Source organism: Camelina sativa, chromosome 12, assembly GCF_030686135.1.
Source record: "Camelina sativa cultivar CO46 ecotype springtype chromosome 12, ASM3068613v1".
NCBI lineage: Eukaryota > Viridiplantae > Streptophyta > Magnoliopsida > Brassicales > Brassicaceae > Camelina > Camelina sativa.
Window position 1 is genome coordinate 18,464,091 of NC_141891.1, and position 15,997 is coordinate 18,480,087.

At 36.0% G+C, this 15,997-nt stretch overlaps 3 protein-coding genes across 3 annotated transcripts; 1 reads left to right on the top strand and 2 right to left on the bottom strand.

Moving 5' to 3' along the window:
- Positions 1-1,874: 1,874 nt before the first annotated feature.
- On the bottom strand, positions 1,875-4,675 carry LOC147930708 (uncharacterized). The gene is made up of 4 exons (XM_087477902.1): positions 4,570-4,675; positions 3,754-3,854; positions 3,373-3,667; positions 1,875-3,292 (listed from the first exon to the last, which is right to left on the bottom strand). The coding sequence occupies exons 3-4, from the start codon at positions 3,502-3,504 to the stop codon at positions 2,000-2,002; spliced, it is 1,425 nt and encodes a 474-aa protein (XP_087334028.1). The 5' UTR covers positions 3,505-3,667; positions 3,754-3,854; positions 4,570-4,675; the 3' UTR covers positions 1,875-1,999.
- A 6,896-nt stretch (positions 4,676-11,571) lies between these two features.
- LOC147930709 (uncharacterized) lies at positions 11,572-12,646 on the bottom strand. The gene is made up of 3 exons (XM_087476994.1): positions 12,482-12,646; positions 12,171-12,374; positions 11,572-11,928 (listed from the first exon to the last, which is right to left on the bottom strand). The coding sequence occupies exons 1-3, from the start codon at positions 12,644-12,646 to the stop codon at positions 11,902-11,904; spliced, it is 396 nt and encodes a 131-aa protein (XP_087333120.1). The 3' UTR covers positions 11,572-11,901.
- A 660-nt stretch (positions 12,647-13,306) lies between these two features.
- On the top strand, positions 13,307-15,990 carry LOC104732128 (uncharacterized). The gene is made up of 3 exons (XM_010451656.3): positions 13,307-14,544; positions 14,903-15,436; positions 15,513-15,990. Exons 1-3 carry the CDS (start codon positions 13,726-13,728, stop codon positions 15,621-15,623), a joined length of 1,464 nt encoding a protein of 487 aa, XP_010449958.2. The 5' UTR covers positions 13,307-13,725; the 3' UTR covers positions 15,624-15,990.
- Positions 15,991-15,997: the final 7 nt, after the last annotated feature.

The window sequence follows — 15,997 nt, forward strand, 5'->3', positions numbered from 1 at the left end:
AAATTTTATTAAAAAAATCATTTATTTAATGCGGTCTACAAATCCGCTGGTTATTGTCCCATATTTTTTTGAAATGCGGTCCAAAGCATTTATCTGCTAAAGAATCCGCTTTTTGTTTTTTTTTTTTAAAAACGCAAAATAACTTTTTTCTTCTGATTGGGTGAAGTTGTGCGGTTTTGTTAAAGTTGTTTTGAAAACCGCATAATAACTGCTTCCATTCACGCCCTAAGGGTTTGAATGGTGACCGCGGTTTTGGTTGTATGGGGAAAGCGGTTTTGGTGTGCGGTACGGTTCAACTGCGATACGTGCGGTTTGCGGGACAAGTGCGGTTTATATAAAATAAGCGGTACATAATGATATTTGATTGGTGAAAAAATTATTTGCGGTTCAGTATTAATTTTGTGAATGGTAAAAAAAGGAAAAGCGGTGCGGATTACATATATTATAAATAAATTTATTAATAATTAGTATGTTTGTATATTATTGTATGTTATGAATTAATAATAAAAATAATTGTATTTATAAACCTTAAATAATATAGTTGATCAAAAAGTAAATTTTTTTTTGACATATTGATAAAAAGTTAAACTATATAAAGATACAAATTTTTTTAAAAAATTATCGATTACTTTGATTTTCCCATAACATATTTGCAATAGTATCTCTTATTTGCGTCATAGCTTCTCCATCTGCTATCTCTGTTGCATCCATGTCACCTATATCATGCTCAAAATTTTGGTTGTTGTTCGTCTTAGTTGTTACATCTGCGAAATCTGCATCCGAGAAATTTGAAATCCTGATGAAATTATGTAGTCCCACTGTAGCCATTACCACTCTTTTGTGAATTTGAACATTATATCTTGGAAAATCAGAAAGTATCCTCCACTTCTTCTTCCAAACTCCAAACGTTCTTTCTATAACAGAACGTAAAGATGCATGACATTGGTTGAACAATTCATGTTTATTCCTTGGAGGAGGACCAGAATGAAACTGGGACATATGATATCTCACAACTCGATTTCGTGATGATCTATAAGGAGCAAGAAATCCTTGTTTGTTTGGATAACCAGAATCAACGAGATAATACTTATCTGATGGAGGCAAAGGAAATTCGGTATCACTTTGTTGTGCCATCTGCAGAACAGCTGTATCGTGGCATGATCCTGGTGCTCCATTCCAGATATATGTGAATAACATATTCAAATCACATATTGCCATGATGTTCAATGATGCATTATCGTGCCGATTCCAATACATTCCTTTTAACTCAGGCTTTACTTTGACGCACACATGAGTCCCATCCATAGCTCCAACGAATCCACTAAAATATGGCCAATATCTTCGGTCTACTTGAAGTCTTTCAGGAATGCGATACAACTCTTGTCTTGTTGGAGTTTTAATATAATCACATGCTAATAACTCTGTTGCCTTAAGAATTTCCCTAAATTTTCTTTGCACAGTCTCTTGATTTCGGCCAAATCTTAAACCAACATCCCTTTGAACTTCATTGTGCCCACATATCCGTAGAAACATAGCCACACTCTCTTCAATCCCTACATTTAATGTTGGTTGTAGACCATAGTCTGTTTGCAACATATTACACAATGATGTGAAACATGGAAGTAACATTCGTAATAGTTGAAGACAAGCAGCATCATCTTGTTGTAGTCGACGCCAAATATTTCTCCATCCCATACCTCCATCGGTTTGCGCTGGTGCCCTTTGAAAATATCGATCATAATAAGTCAAAGCTGGTTGAATTACTAATTCTTCAAATTGTTCATTTTCTAAATTCCACAGTTCAATTCTCTCTTCATAATTGAGATTGTTGAGGCCTTGTGATCGCAGTTGACATATACGAAATGCCTGAAATTCATTACAAACGACATGTCATTATACATATATTATTTTAAAAGAATAAATTACATTAAATTTAAAATAAAATTTTAACTTAAATGATCCAAAAAAAAACAAATTGATAAAACAAAATTACAACAAATTAATCTTCATCTCCTACATCGCTTTGATTACTTTCATTTGGTCCTTGAGAGGTTCCCCAAATATTGAAAAGACCTCCTGGTCTAGGTGTTTGTGGTATTTGTCCACTTTCAAAATAGTTTGTGAAACCGAGACCAAATGATGATGTTTGTTGAATGATAGGTGAATTTTCTTCTTGAGTATTCCTCATATTTTCACCTTGGTCACCAAGTGAAAAACCGTACTGAACATTTACCGGAGTCGTTCCTGATGATCCGCCTTGTTGAACATTTTGTGTTTGTTGCCATGGTTGAATGTTTGGCGGTGTTCCCCAATGTGAAGCATTTGGCGGTGTGCCCCACTGTGGAGCATTTGGCGGTGTGCCCCAATGTGAAGCATTTGGTGGTGTGCCCCAATGTGAAGCATTTGGCGGTGTGCCCCACTGTGGAGCATTTGGTGGTGTTCCCCATTGTTGATAACCAGGTCCCCTAAAACCAGGTGAATTTTGCGCTCCTAAATTATTACCCACAGAAGATGGACTGTTGGATGATAGACCTCCTGAATGGGGACTCCCAAATGAATGGCCTGCACCTAACTGTTTTGGCACATCTTGGTTATTCCGCGAAACACCAGTCATCGCTTCCAACAATTGTAGCTTATCCTCGTCGGTGCTTGAGGCTATGTCAATGAAATACTTACGCCAAAATACTAGCTCCTTAAGTGCATTGATGCAGGCCCAATAAAATCTAGTATGTTTGGGAAGGTCAAGATCATTAAATATCGCTTCGGCCTTTTTAAATTCATCGTAATCATCTTGGTCAAAACCACCAGGGCGTAGTTGTTGAAAGCTTTGCCGTTGGAATTCTCTATAGCCAGCAATGGTGTCTTGTATTGTTGTCTCAAAAGATTGTCTCCTACGAGTTCCTCGTGAACCACTGCCAGTAGAAACTCGTGAGCTTCCTCCAGATCTTTGTGAACTACTCCCACGTCTAGTGGTTGACTGCAAATTTAGCCTCCCTCGTTGTTGGCCTCTACGAGCAGAATTTTGGTTCGTGTCATCGTCATCAATGGTAACATGATACACATCTTCTCCTTCGTCTTGTGTCACAGGAATTTGTGGTGGAACGTCACCACTATCGCTGTCTGAGTCATCATGATCCTCTTCATCATTTGCATCCTCGTTCATCAACTGTTCTCTTCTTTGTCGAGCAGAGTGTTGAGATTGTGATTGAACATCATGTAATATGAAACATCGTTGCATCACATCCCAAAATTGAGGTGGCTTTTGGTTCAACTTTTTTGTTACTTTGCATCTCTATAAATTTAAAGTATTTAGATTCGTGATACCAAAATTTAAAACATATCTTGATGAGTAGAAGGATTATTTATACTTACAAACTCTTGATCCTTCCACCATGAGTCAGATGCAAATATCATGATCAACCGTGATTCCGGTATTATGCGTAAGAACCTTCCACCTTTTGTAACTTTTTTTGAATTCATCAAGTTTGTTTTTGAAGAATCCATAATTTATATTCATGTTGAATGCTTGGTTAAATTTTTCTACCATATACTCTCTACCGATAGCAGTAGGATTCTTAAGAGTATAATTATTCATCGCAATTGCTTCGTCGAACAATTGAATTAATGTTTTTTCCTGAATGTACGACCATTTATACTTGTCTTTGTTCTACACATTCCGAAAATACAATGTCACATATTATATCAAGCATAATTTTTATTTTAAATTTTTAAAAAAAGCTAAAGAAAATTTACCCGTACTGTTGTTTCCGTGGGAGGAGTTGAATTGTTGGTTGGCTGATTTGAACTTGTTTGTCTAGAAGGATTTGTGTTTCTTCGACGATTAGAAGACATATCTACATTTAATGAAATTCATCGGTTACTATATATTTCATAAAGTAATAATAATTTTATTGTTAATAAGAATTTTAAATATATTGTTTTACTTCCAAACTAATATATATTGTTATATATACACATATATATATATATATATATATATATACATATTTATATATTAGTTAGGAAAAAAATAATGATGATATGAAACATAATGAATATGTTCAATTGTTATATAATTAAACTACCATGTATAATTTTAAAAAATCAAGTAAACTGGATTACAAATTTTTTTATAATAACACTATAATTAATACATAGAGACTCCATGATATATGAATAGTATTATTTACTGAACAATAAGATTATTATTTTTATTAATTTTCAACTTAAAACACATATTACAACTCTATTTATTAACATGGAAACTGTACTGTAAATCAGTTTTTATAAATTTAAAATCTAACCAATCATTTAAAAGTGTATTTTTCATTAATTCATTTTAAAATTTATTAAACAAAACCTATATTACATTGTTTTAATAAAAATATGAGAGTAAGTTTTTCAATCAAAAGAAATTAAAAAATATGAGAGTGATTAGAAAAAAAACTTTACCTAAATGAAGTATAATGAAATTGAGAAAGAATGAGAGGGTAGAAATAATTTTTAGGTTTTGCTAAAAGCTATGGAATGAGAAAAAAATGAAAGTGATTAAAGAAAAAAAAACATTACCTAAAGAGTGGATCGAGAGAGAGAGAGAGGGGAGAGATACGAGGGAGAGAGGGGAGAGATACGAGGGAGAGAGAGGAAGAGAGGGGAGAGATAGTATGTATGTTTTGATAAAGGAGTTGCATAGATACGTGTATATATATAGTATAGTTTAATATTAAAAAATTTATTAAAAAATCATTTATTTAATGCGGTCTACAAATCCGTTGGTTGTTGCCCCATATTTTTTTGAAACGCAGTCCAAAGCATTTATCTGCTAAAAAATCCGCTTTTTGTTTTTTTTTTTTTAAAATACGTAAAATAACTTTTTTCTTCTGATTGGGTGAAGTTGTGCGGTTTTGTTAAAGTTGTTTTGAAAACCGCATAATAACTGCTTCCATTCACGTCCTAAATGGTTGTATATACGAAATCTTTAATCACTACGCATCACCGACATTATCTTTGATAAACGTCGTCGTTAGCTTGATCCTATAATTACCCGATGTGGATTGTCCTTGTAATGTTGTAGCAAGTCATCAGCAAAAAAATCCAAACAATACTCTTTCTATTTTTTTTTTACGCCTAATACTTTAACTATTTAGGTTGGAAGTAAAGTATCTTATTTAATTATTTTTAGATTAAAATTTTATTATATTTTGAATTGAATCCGTAATTTATCAGCCGTTAACTGATGTTATACAATCATTTAAAGACGCTAATTTTAACAAAAAATACTTTTTTTGGCGTTTTATATTTTAATTGTTTTTGTTGGAAGAAAAATATCTTATTTAAATAGATTTGGTCTAAAAATACTTTATATTTGAATTGTTGATGAATTTGAACACGCAGTTTGATAACCATTAACATATGTTCTAGTCCTAGAATCATTAAACGACATTAAATTTTAACCTCACGTGTTTAAACAAATAATAATATGTATATATATGTATAATATAGTGTTAAGATATGGTTTACGACGATGCTGTTGGGGTTTTACGATAGTGATCTTTTATGATGAAATGTAACTTTCCAGCAATTAACACATGTGAAACAGGGACATATATGACAATGGTAGATTTGTCGTTTTTTTTTGTCGTGGAATAGATTAGTTGTGAAGATGGAGTAGGATTTGGATAAAAGTAGAATATGAAAGAACCTAGGATTTAATTAGCGGTATATCGCGGGACTATAATTTATAAAATTTAAAATTATGTTGTATTTGTTTGTTATTTTGTTATTGTTTTATTAATTTTTAGATTTTTCTAGTTATTAATATTTATTTGATTTACCGATTTCAATTTTTTATATATAACTTTATGTTTTTTAAATAAAATGATTAAGTTTTTATTTTTATTTTTAATATAGATGTTAAAATATTATTTAGGTTTTGACCCGTGGTATACCGCATAATTGTGTTTTTTTATGTAGAGCAATATAGAGATATGTCGGAAGTAATTTTTTTTTTAATATAAATACATATATAATGTGAGTAGAATATGCAAGTTAATAAATTTAGAACTCATATGAAAATAATTTTAAACCTAGCTTGTACTATTAAATCATGTTTTTTTAGATTTTTCACTAATCAATAAATATATATTCTGAAGCTGTATATTGTTTCAGTTCTAATTGAAAATGTAAAATAGTATACTTTAATAAAACAAAACTAACGTTCCATATATAAGTTATCACCAAACCCACGTTAGAAACACCTTCATCACTTATGGATTTTAAAAGCTTTCATTATTTAAAAGCTTTCATTTTTATAATCAAAAATTTTCTCCCTCCTTTACTTCTTTTTCCCGACCTCCTCTTCTAATTTTCTGCAGTTTTTTTTTTTGTTCTTAATTCCATCGGTCCCTTAATCTCATCGGCTGAATTTTATAAATCTATTAAAATAGGTTTGGAGATTTTTATGGGATTGAAAATTTAATGCGTAGAATTATTTTTGGAAAAATCAAAATGTATAAATGTTGTCAAGCTATTTATGGCAACAAACGTATCAAATTAGGTCGATTTAAATAGTTCCATTAATTGAGTTTCTAGGAAATGTTATTTTAGGAAAATCGTTATGGGTTAATGTTGTAAATAAAACAAATTAAATAAGCAAAACTTAAAGGACATAACACTACAAGAAAACACGCATTTTGCGAGGACAAGTTGCGAGGACGAGAAATTAAAAATCCCTAGCATATACCTTGCAAAATTGCAAGGAACACGGTCGTCGCAAATCTGCTGCTCATTTGCGAGGCATTTATGACATATTCGCTGGGAAGGTCCCACCCCTCGCAAATCCATCGCAAGATTGCGACGATTTTACGAAAACAGAATCCATAGCAAATTTGCTATGGAATTGCGAGTGAATTGCGAAAGCCATAGCAATTTCATTGCAAAGTTAGGAAATTAATTTTTTTATAAATATTACAAAACTTAATATGCATTATTCTGAAATACATTTGAATGTGAACTATTCTAAAATACACTACTAAGGTGAATTAATAAGGTGAATTATTCTAAAATACATTACTATATATTAATGATTTAAAAGATGATAGAAAAGAGTATGATGAGACATTGGACCTTATAATATACTTGAAAGTAATTTTACTAACTTTTAAAATTATTTTGATGGTTTTTATAAATTAGATATTCAAAGTTTGCGATGGATTTGCGACTGATTTGCTAGAGGTATAGCAATTCCCTCGCAAATAACAACTTTAAACCCTTAACCCTAATCCCTAAATCCTAAACCCTAAAGACTAATTACATTACTATTAATGATTAAAAAGATGAATCCAAAACTTATAATCAAAGATAGTAGTGCAACACAAAATTGTTGGAGAATTGGACAATTTGGAATATTTGGCAAATATTTGTCTAAATGTAACAAACATATATATGATATAGTGTAGAAGATAGTTAATGTGTAAAGTAAGATGCAAAATTGGACACTTTTGGAAAGTTTGATGGTAGAAAAGAGTATGATGAGACCATTGGACCTTATAATATACTTGAAAGTTTATTTGACTATGATGGTTTTTACAAATTAGATATTCAAGGTTTGCGACAAATTTGCGACTGATTTGCTAGACACATAGCAAATTTGTCGCAAATTATCCACAACATAGCAATTTCCTCGCAAATAACAACTTTAAACCCATGAACCTAAACCCTTAAGACTAATTACATTACTATTAATGATTAAAATGATGTCATTAAAGATTTATAATCAAAGATAGGGGACAAATGACAATTTCAAACCCTAAACCCTAAAGACTTTGCGAGGGATTTGCTACGGTCTCTCGCAATTCTCTCACAATGTCTGGAAATATTAATTACATATTTTTATATGCTTGCTAGGGATTTGCGAGGGACCATAGCAATATTTGCGAGAGATTTGCGACGCGGTGTTTTTCTATATAACTAGAAAACCTAGTTTGAGCGAAGTTCAAACCTCGACTAATCCGCAGCCAAAAGAAAAACCCTAGTTCCCTAATCCTTCTCTTCTCCGATTTCTTCTCTCTTCTCCGATCTCTTCTGTCTTTTCCGGTTAGTCTCCTCCTCTTCTCTCAGTCCCGGTTAACCCTTCTCGAACCCCAACTCCTCCTCTTCCCTCTTGTCCTCTGAATCACTTGTCCGAACCCTAACTCCTCCTCTTCTCTCTTGTCCTCTGAATCTCTTGTCCGAACCTAATCTCCGACTTGATCTCTTCTCTCTTTGCCAGTAAGTCTCCTCCTCTCCCCTTCTAAATTAGGGTTTCAAAATTGGGGATTCAATTTGGGGTTTAGGGTCATGATTCGATTAGGTTTTAAATTTGATTTTAGGGTTTCGAATTTGGGGATTCAATTTGGGTTTCGGTTATGATTCGATTTGGGTTTTAATTAGATTTTAGGGTTTCGAATTTGGGGATTCAATTTGGTTTTAGGTTATGATTCGATTTGGGTTTTAATGAATATTTAGGGTTTCGAATTCGATTAAGTTAATTTTAGGGTTATTTCAATTTTTGTGTTTCTAATCAGGTTTTTTTCTGCTTTCAGATGTCTTCTCGAGACCAAAACGTTTACAGAAACTTCATTGCTTCTCAAGGGTTAAGTCCTCCAGTCTCTGCTCGAAGGACACATTCTGCTTCTGCTCCTCCCCGAAGGTTGCCTTCTCCCGCTTCTTCTCAAGATACATCACCGGCGATACATGCTGATAATCCTCATGGAAGCTCTCCGGCGATGCATGATGATAATCCTCATGGAAGCTCTCCGGCGATGCATGATGAGAATCCTCCTCAGCAATCAACTTCGCGTATCAACAGTGTTTCTGTCTCTCAAACTTTTTTCACTTTGGAACAGTTACTTGCAAGTCCCGGGCGTGCTAGCTTACCAAAACTGGATCCTTAGCGACCTCTGGGTACTCTTTGGTGAGATTGTTATGTATCTAACCTATAGTTTATCTTTATGTTTTGTATTTTCAATGATCCTCATTCCTTTTATCTTATGTTTTGTAGGTTTGACCAGGATTCTTCGGTTGCTGCTACTGTCCGGGCCATTTTTGAAAGAGATTTCAAATCAGCTCATGCCAATTGGACCCAAACACCAGGTCCGGTTGTAAACCGGTTGTTTGAAACTTTTGCGGTAAGTTACAGAGTTGTTGATGTGTATAAATTACAGATTTTGTGTGTTTATCACTTGATTCTGGTTCTGATTCTGATTATGATTCATGTTATGTCTTTACAAGCAAACATATAACTGGGATGCGTCCATCAATGGAAGAGTTAGAGCTGAGTCTGAAAAGAAGTTGAAGAGCCGGATGAGTGATCAAGTGTCTCGGTGGAAGGGTAAGTGGAGGAAGAAAGGTAATGATGCAATGCCGCGGTGGCTTGATCCTACCGTATGGGATAGCTTGGTATTGTTTTCGTGTGAACCAAAATCAGAAGCAAAGAGTATTAATAGCCGTATGCTCGCTATAGTGATCCTGATGGCACCGGAATACATAAGCACCGTTCTGGTCAGACCTCTTTTAAAGCCCGAGCATGAAAGCTTGTAAGTATCTTTGTTTAACACAAGTTCATTAATCATATCATATCTACAATATAGTAATATAGTTGTTTCATTTCTCTGTTTTTAGTCTGAGAGCACTGGTGAGCCACTACCTGATTTCCTGTGAGTCCTAGAAGACACTCATAGAAAACCTGATGAGTCGTTTGTTGATGGACTGTCTGAGAAGGTGTTCAATGAAGTGTCGTCAAAGATAGCTGAAGCTGAGTCTGAGCTATTATCAACGGATAACATGGAGAGTAGTGCTTCCGGCGGGTTATCAGTAACTATGAAGAACCAAATTTATGCAGAGGTAAAACATGCTTCACTGTTTATGTTTGTGTAAACACTTATGTTTGTGTAAACACTTATGGTGTGTATATGTTTTGTTGGCAGGTTGCTCCGAAGAAAAAGAACCGGATATATGGGGTTGGTAACATGCAAGCAGAAGCATCTTCAGCTCATATTGGTCATGGAATTAACATATAACATCGTATAATAAGTATGTAACGTCCATTAACAGCTATTAAATCATGGATTCGATTCTACTAATAATTTTAAAATAAGATATTTTTAGAATAAAAATATTGAATTAAGGTATATTTCTTCCAAAAAAAATAGATGGGAATTTTTTTTGAAGGTTTTTGCTTTTAAATTTTAAATAGATGAGGTATTTTTGAAAAAATAATAATAAAATGAGATTTTTTTGGTGTGAATAATTAAATGAGATATGTTTGGGAGTCAACTCATTAGAAGAAACACGCCTCTTCCAAAACCCTAGTCTCCAACCGCTGTCGTCGGATTCTCGCTTGCCTCTCCGCCGCTCGGGGCATCGCCGGCGGTGTGAGAGGCCTCTGCTCTTCTTCTTTGCTTTATTTCCAGTTGTAGTAGTAGTTTGGTCCCCCAATCTCTTCCTCTCTGGTGGTGCTGAGGAGTGGCTCATCTAGGCTGATGCTTCGGAGCGGGATCTCGGCTTGTTTCCTCTCTGGCGGCTGATGGTGGTGGTTCAAAGCTGCTCCGGGCGGCCTTCTTCGTAGCTTCAGGGTTCGGATCTGGGACTTGGGTTGCGCCCTTTTGCTACACCCTACCTCTTTGCTGGAGATCCTAGTCTGTCCGGAGATTATCGGTTGAGTCGGGGTTAGAGTCTACCGGTTATTAGGGAGGATTATGTGTACATTGGTGGCCGAGATTTGAGGATATCCCTTAAGCCGGCGTTCTTGAGAGCTTCCTCAATTTTCTGGTTTCAGTCCGGCTAAGAAGCAAGACGATAAGGCAGATGCGATGTGGCCAATCCGAAAATGCACCGTGAGGTGAAGTTATGCTAATCTGTGCTCCAATTTCTTATCTTTAGTTGATTAGCATTATGGATTTGCGAGATAACTTCGGAGAAGCCTTTCCTCTTGCTGATTTGCTTTGCGTCTCTTGGTCGGTTCAGTCGGATGTATGGTCCATTTTTTTGTTTAGGACCGGAACAATGAAAGCCGAAGATACCAAGCTTTTCTGATTTTGCGCTACTGGGTGTTGATGCTATTGGGACAAGTTTAAATCGCCGATCATGAGATTCTAATAGCTTGGATTTGAATTGTTCTTCAGTATAGGTTGGTCTTCTTTGTGTTAGTAGTTGTTCTTGTGTCATAGGTTTTTTTAGGTGGTTTAAGAGATGTTTCACACCGAGTTGTGGTGTGTTATCTATCTCGTTGTGGTAGAAAAATGCAATGTTTCTCGGGTTAGGTAGTGTTGGATCCGCTAGTGATTCGGGGTTTTACTTGATCGACTTATTGCATTTGGTCCAACTCTTTAGAGAGGAATGTTAAGTATCTTTGATTTAGATGTATTATCTTGGTTAATGAATAGTTGATGTTGAGAAAAAAAAAAAAAGAAATGAGATATGTTTGGTTTTTTTTGTTCCGTAAGGGCATCATTAATGGGGTAACTTTTTTTGTGTTCTTAGATTAAATATATAGTGAAAATAATGTAAGATCAGTTGTTAAGATCATAGGTTAAAAAAATAGGGGAACTAATTTTGGTGTTCTTAGAATAAATATATAATAATATAATATTCTTAAACATTTTACAAAGATGTAATTTATTATTAACTATAGACCAAAACTTGAATGTGAACAAAGATACAAACCAAATTCAATGATCCTTGGACAAAAAATTATTAATACTTACCTACAAAACTTTAGATAAGAAGTTAATGATGGCCGGCTTAGATGTTTTGGTGAAACGTAGAACAGATCGAGTTGCAGCGTACTGAGTGAACATTCCAAAAAGCTAGTTTTGCCAATTCAATGAGATTACACCAAGAGATATCAATGATGCAGCAGCATCACTTCTTGTCTTCTGCTTTTCTCGGCTGCAAAACACCATTAAACCAGACATAAAGGTTCAGTAACAGACCTGAAAACTCTACGCATAAAGAAATGCTATTGATGCAAACACAACGAATAATCTAATACAAAGGTCTGTCTATCAAACCTGCAAATACTACACAGAGAAAATGATTGACACATAACTGAACAAGACCATTCATATCAGCTTAAACTGTTTCCAAAGTATTATACTTTCTAGACTCAAATGAGACAAAATGAGAGAGACCTTAACACCAGGAGCCTCTTGGAGAATCTCTTCATCAGGGATAAGCACAGGCCACTGCTCACCGGCTTCACGAAACATCTGCTCTGTCTCAAGATAATTACCTTTATCGAGAATCATCTTTCGAATCGACTGAGCAAATGTTGCAGCTGCATCAAAAGCTTCCTCAACGCCATTCACAAAGGTGACAGTGATCTGAGGCGGCTGCTAATATCTGCACAGGACTAAAGCTCTGTATCTCACCCATGTTCCCTAAATTTCCTACCGATCAATCTCTTTAGCTGCGAAATGGTAGATTTGGGATGCATAGTAGCAGAAGCAGCAGCAGCAGCACCCATGAATCTCTGCTTCTCACCGAACGAAACCATAGCAGGATTCTCTCTGTTGGACTCATCGTTCAACAGAACATCGATCCCTCGTTGCTTTGCAACCGCAATAACACAATTCTCATTCCCAACATCAAATCCCACCACACTCATTTTAGCAAACCTTAACAAACCAAATAGATAACCGTATAACTTAAAAGATCAACTCCAATTCCAAACAAAATCTCTACACTATGAGCTTCCAGCGAAGATAAGAAACCAAAACCACAATCACATCAACCACTTGAGAGAATCTATCTAATAAAGCAATCGGATCAATGCAACATAGAATTTAAATACATGTAATCCCATAAAAGGTAAGCACAGAACCCGTAACAATCTGAGAAACGACGTATCAACTTTACAAGAATGTGAAAAATTCAGCACTAAAAATCCTCACAGGATTTGTTGACACTAAAACGGAATCAGAAAAATTTTCGTGTCTATTGTTCACTCTTAGATTTTCCTAAGCAAAATCAACAAGAGATCTTAGATATATATATATATAAGCATTACAAAACTTGAGCTCGTCAATGAGAAATCAAATCAAAAGAGAAGAAGGAGAAAAGGATGAAGAAGACTATACGGTGATCAGAATCTTCGAATCGCGTGACGCTAAAGACCTCCGATGACTTGGGGACGAGGACGAACGAAGAAGGAGAAATCGCCGGAATACTAACCTCAGCCGGCGAAAATAGTGACCTCAGCCGACGATATCGAACAGAAGGAGAAATCGCCGGAATACTAATCGATCAGAAGAGAAATGAATTTTTTTTTTCTTTGCAAAAAATCTCGACCAATCACGTGAAGTCACGTCGAACGAGAACTGGACTTAAATAAGTTTTTATTCAAGATAAAAAAAAATTGATCTAAGCCCACTATTCCTTATTTTTATTATTTTTATTTTTATTATTTTTTTTGGTCTTAGAACACCAAGGATGTTGTGCCGTTAATGATGGCCTAAGTCATTATTACAAAATAGATTTACACAACTCCTGACCTTCAACGTCATCTAGAAGGTCCGAGAATTAGAGCCGGATCTGAAATACCCGACCCGCAAACTCAAATGACCAAAGCTTATTCACTGAAAGTGACGGCTTCGCTCTACCACTTTCCGAGAGAGAAACTTAACCGTCGTCGACTCTCTACAGTACAGAGAAGAAGAAGAAACTCTAAAAACCGAAACCAAGAAAATGAACCAAACAAGACGTAAGAGACGACCTGATCCATCACTCTCACGACTCGAATCCCTCTCGCCGGAAATGCTCTTTCCGGCCAAATCCCCGGCGCTAACTTACACACGAATCAGAAACATCTTCTTGTTACTCATCTTCTGTTTCATCATCTACATCATCTTCTCCTACGGAACCTTCCGCCGTGAGAAGATTTCATCGATCGCTAGATCCTTGTCCGTGTTCCCCACTCGGCGCCGTCACTTACTCTTCTCGATCGCCGCTTCTCACGACTCTTGGCTCCGTCGTAGCTCCTACGTTCGTCTCTGGTATACTCCTGAGTCTACACGCGCCGTCGTGTTTCTCGATCGCGGTGGATTGGAGCCCGATCCAACTCTCCCTCCTGTGGCTGTATCTAAAGACGTTTCTAGGTTTCCTTATAACTTCCCTGGTGGTCTCCGATCAGCGATTCGTGTGGCTCGTGTCGTTAAGGAGATTGTGGATCGAGGAGATAAAGATGTGCGGTGGTTTGTGTTCGGCGACGATGATACTGTGTTCTTTGTAGATAATTTGGTGAAGGTTTTGTCTAAGTATGATCACCGGAAATGGTATTACGTCGGGAGTAATTCGGAGTTTTATGATCAGAATGTTAGGTATTCGTTTGATATGGCGTTTGGTGGAGGAGGTTTCGCCATTAGTGCTTCGCTTGCTAAGGTTTTGGCTAAGGTTTTGGATTCTTGTTTGATGAGGTATTCGCATATGTATGGAAGTGACTCTAGGATCTTCTCTTGCTTGGCTGAGCTTGGTGTTACCTTGACTCATGAACCTGGATTTCATCAGGTAATAAAGGAATTACACTTTTATTTTTACTAAATTAGTTGAAACAATTTTCGTATGATTGAGAATTTGAGACACTTTAAAGCCTTGAATTTGATTTGAAAAGTTGGTAGCTCACTGTGACATTGATGCTGATTGCTGAGCAAGAAATTTTCTGAGAGATTTCCATATTAGACGAGTTTAGTTCAGTGATTGAAAGCGTTAGGTTAGTTGCCTTATGTGGTTGATATTGGATAATGTAGTTAGTATGTTCCTTTCGATAGCAGTATTTTCCGGAGAAGTCTAATTTGCTTACCTAACCTTATATGAGTTTTGATGCAAGAGAAGTTAATTTTAATATTACTATGTGCTCTTTTCATAGATGGATGTAAGAGGGAACATATTTGGTCTGCTATGTGCACACCCGTTATCTCCATTGGTATCCCTTCATCACTTGGACGCAGTTGATCCGTTCTTTCCAAAAATGAACCGGACAGAGTCTGTGGCTCGTCTTATCGGGGCTTCAAGTTTAGATACAGGGAGGATTTTGCAGCAGAGTGTGTGTTATGATTCTTTGAACACAGTGACTGTTTCGGTTGTGTGGGGTTACGCGATTCAAGTTTATGAAGGTAATAAACTTCTCCCGGAACTTCTCACCCTGCAAAAGACGTTTTCTACATGGAGGAGAGGGTCAGGGGTTCAAAGCAATTATATGTTCAGTACAAGAGATTATCCCAGGGATCCATGTGCGAGACCCCTCGTCTTTTTCTTGGACAGTGTAGGATCAGATGGAACTGAGGGAACATGGAGTAACTATTATCTCCATAGAGTCGGACATTGCCACAGAGCAGAAGCTGTTAAGCGTCTAGAACGCATCAGAGTTCTATCTCGTAAGCTAGAACTTGGTGCTGAACAGGTAATAATCTTATATCTCTTGCTTATCAGTAAAATGCCCTTCAGTTTTTCCCGGGTTCACATTTTTCTTTTCTCAGATGGGTTCTCCTCGCCGCCAATGTTGTGACATCTCCTCGTCTTATAACAAATCAATGGTCATTAATGTAAGGCAATGCATGTCGGATGAGCTAATTGCCATGAACACTTAGCAATTTTGTATTTGCTATTCTCTTCAAGAATCAGCTAAAAAAGCCAGAGCAAAGGTCTACGGTTCTTCTGCTCGAAACCAGTGGTGGACTCCGAGGTAAGCTTGTTGATGCGACAGTGTGTATGTAAGAGAACTCTGCTCGCATCAACCTTAGTGCTCAATAGGTGGGTTAGCTTTCTTGACTTTGACCATCCAGAAAACTCGCACGATTCTGCATTTAACACCATAGGTTGTTTCTTTGTCTCACTCTTTTTGTAACAAGTGGAAGGAGAAGAAGAAAATTCAGTTCCTTCTTATGTATATGGTTAGTCTCATTCTCTATCCAAAGTTTTGAGTTTTTAAGTTATGTGAGTTTTCTCGATTGCACCTTTTTGT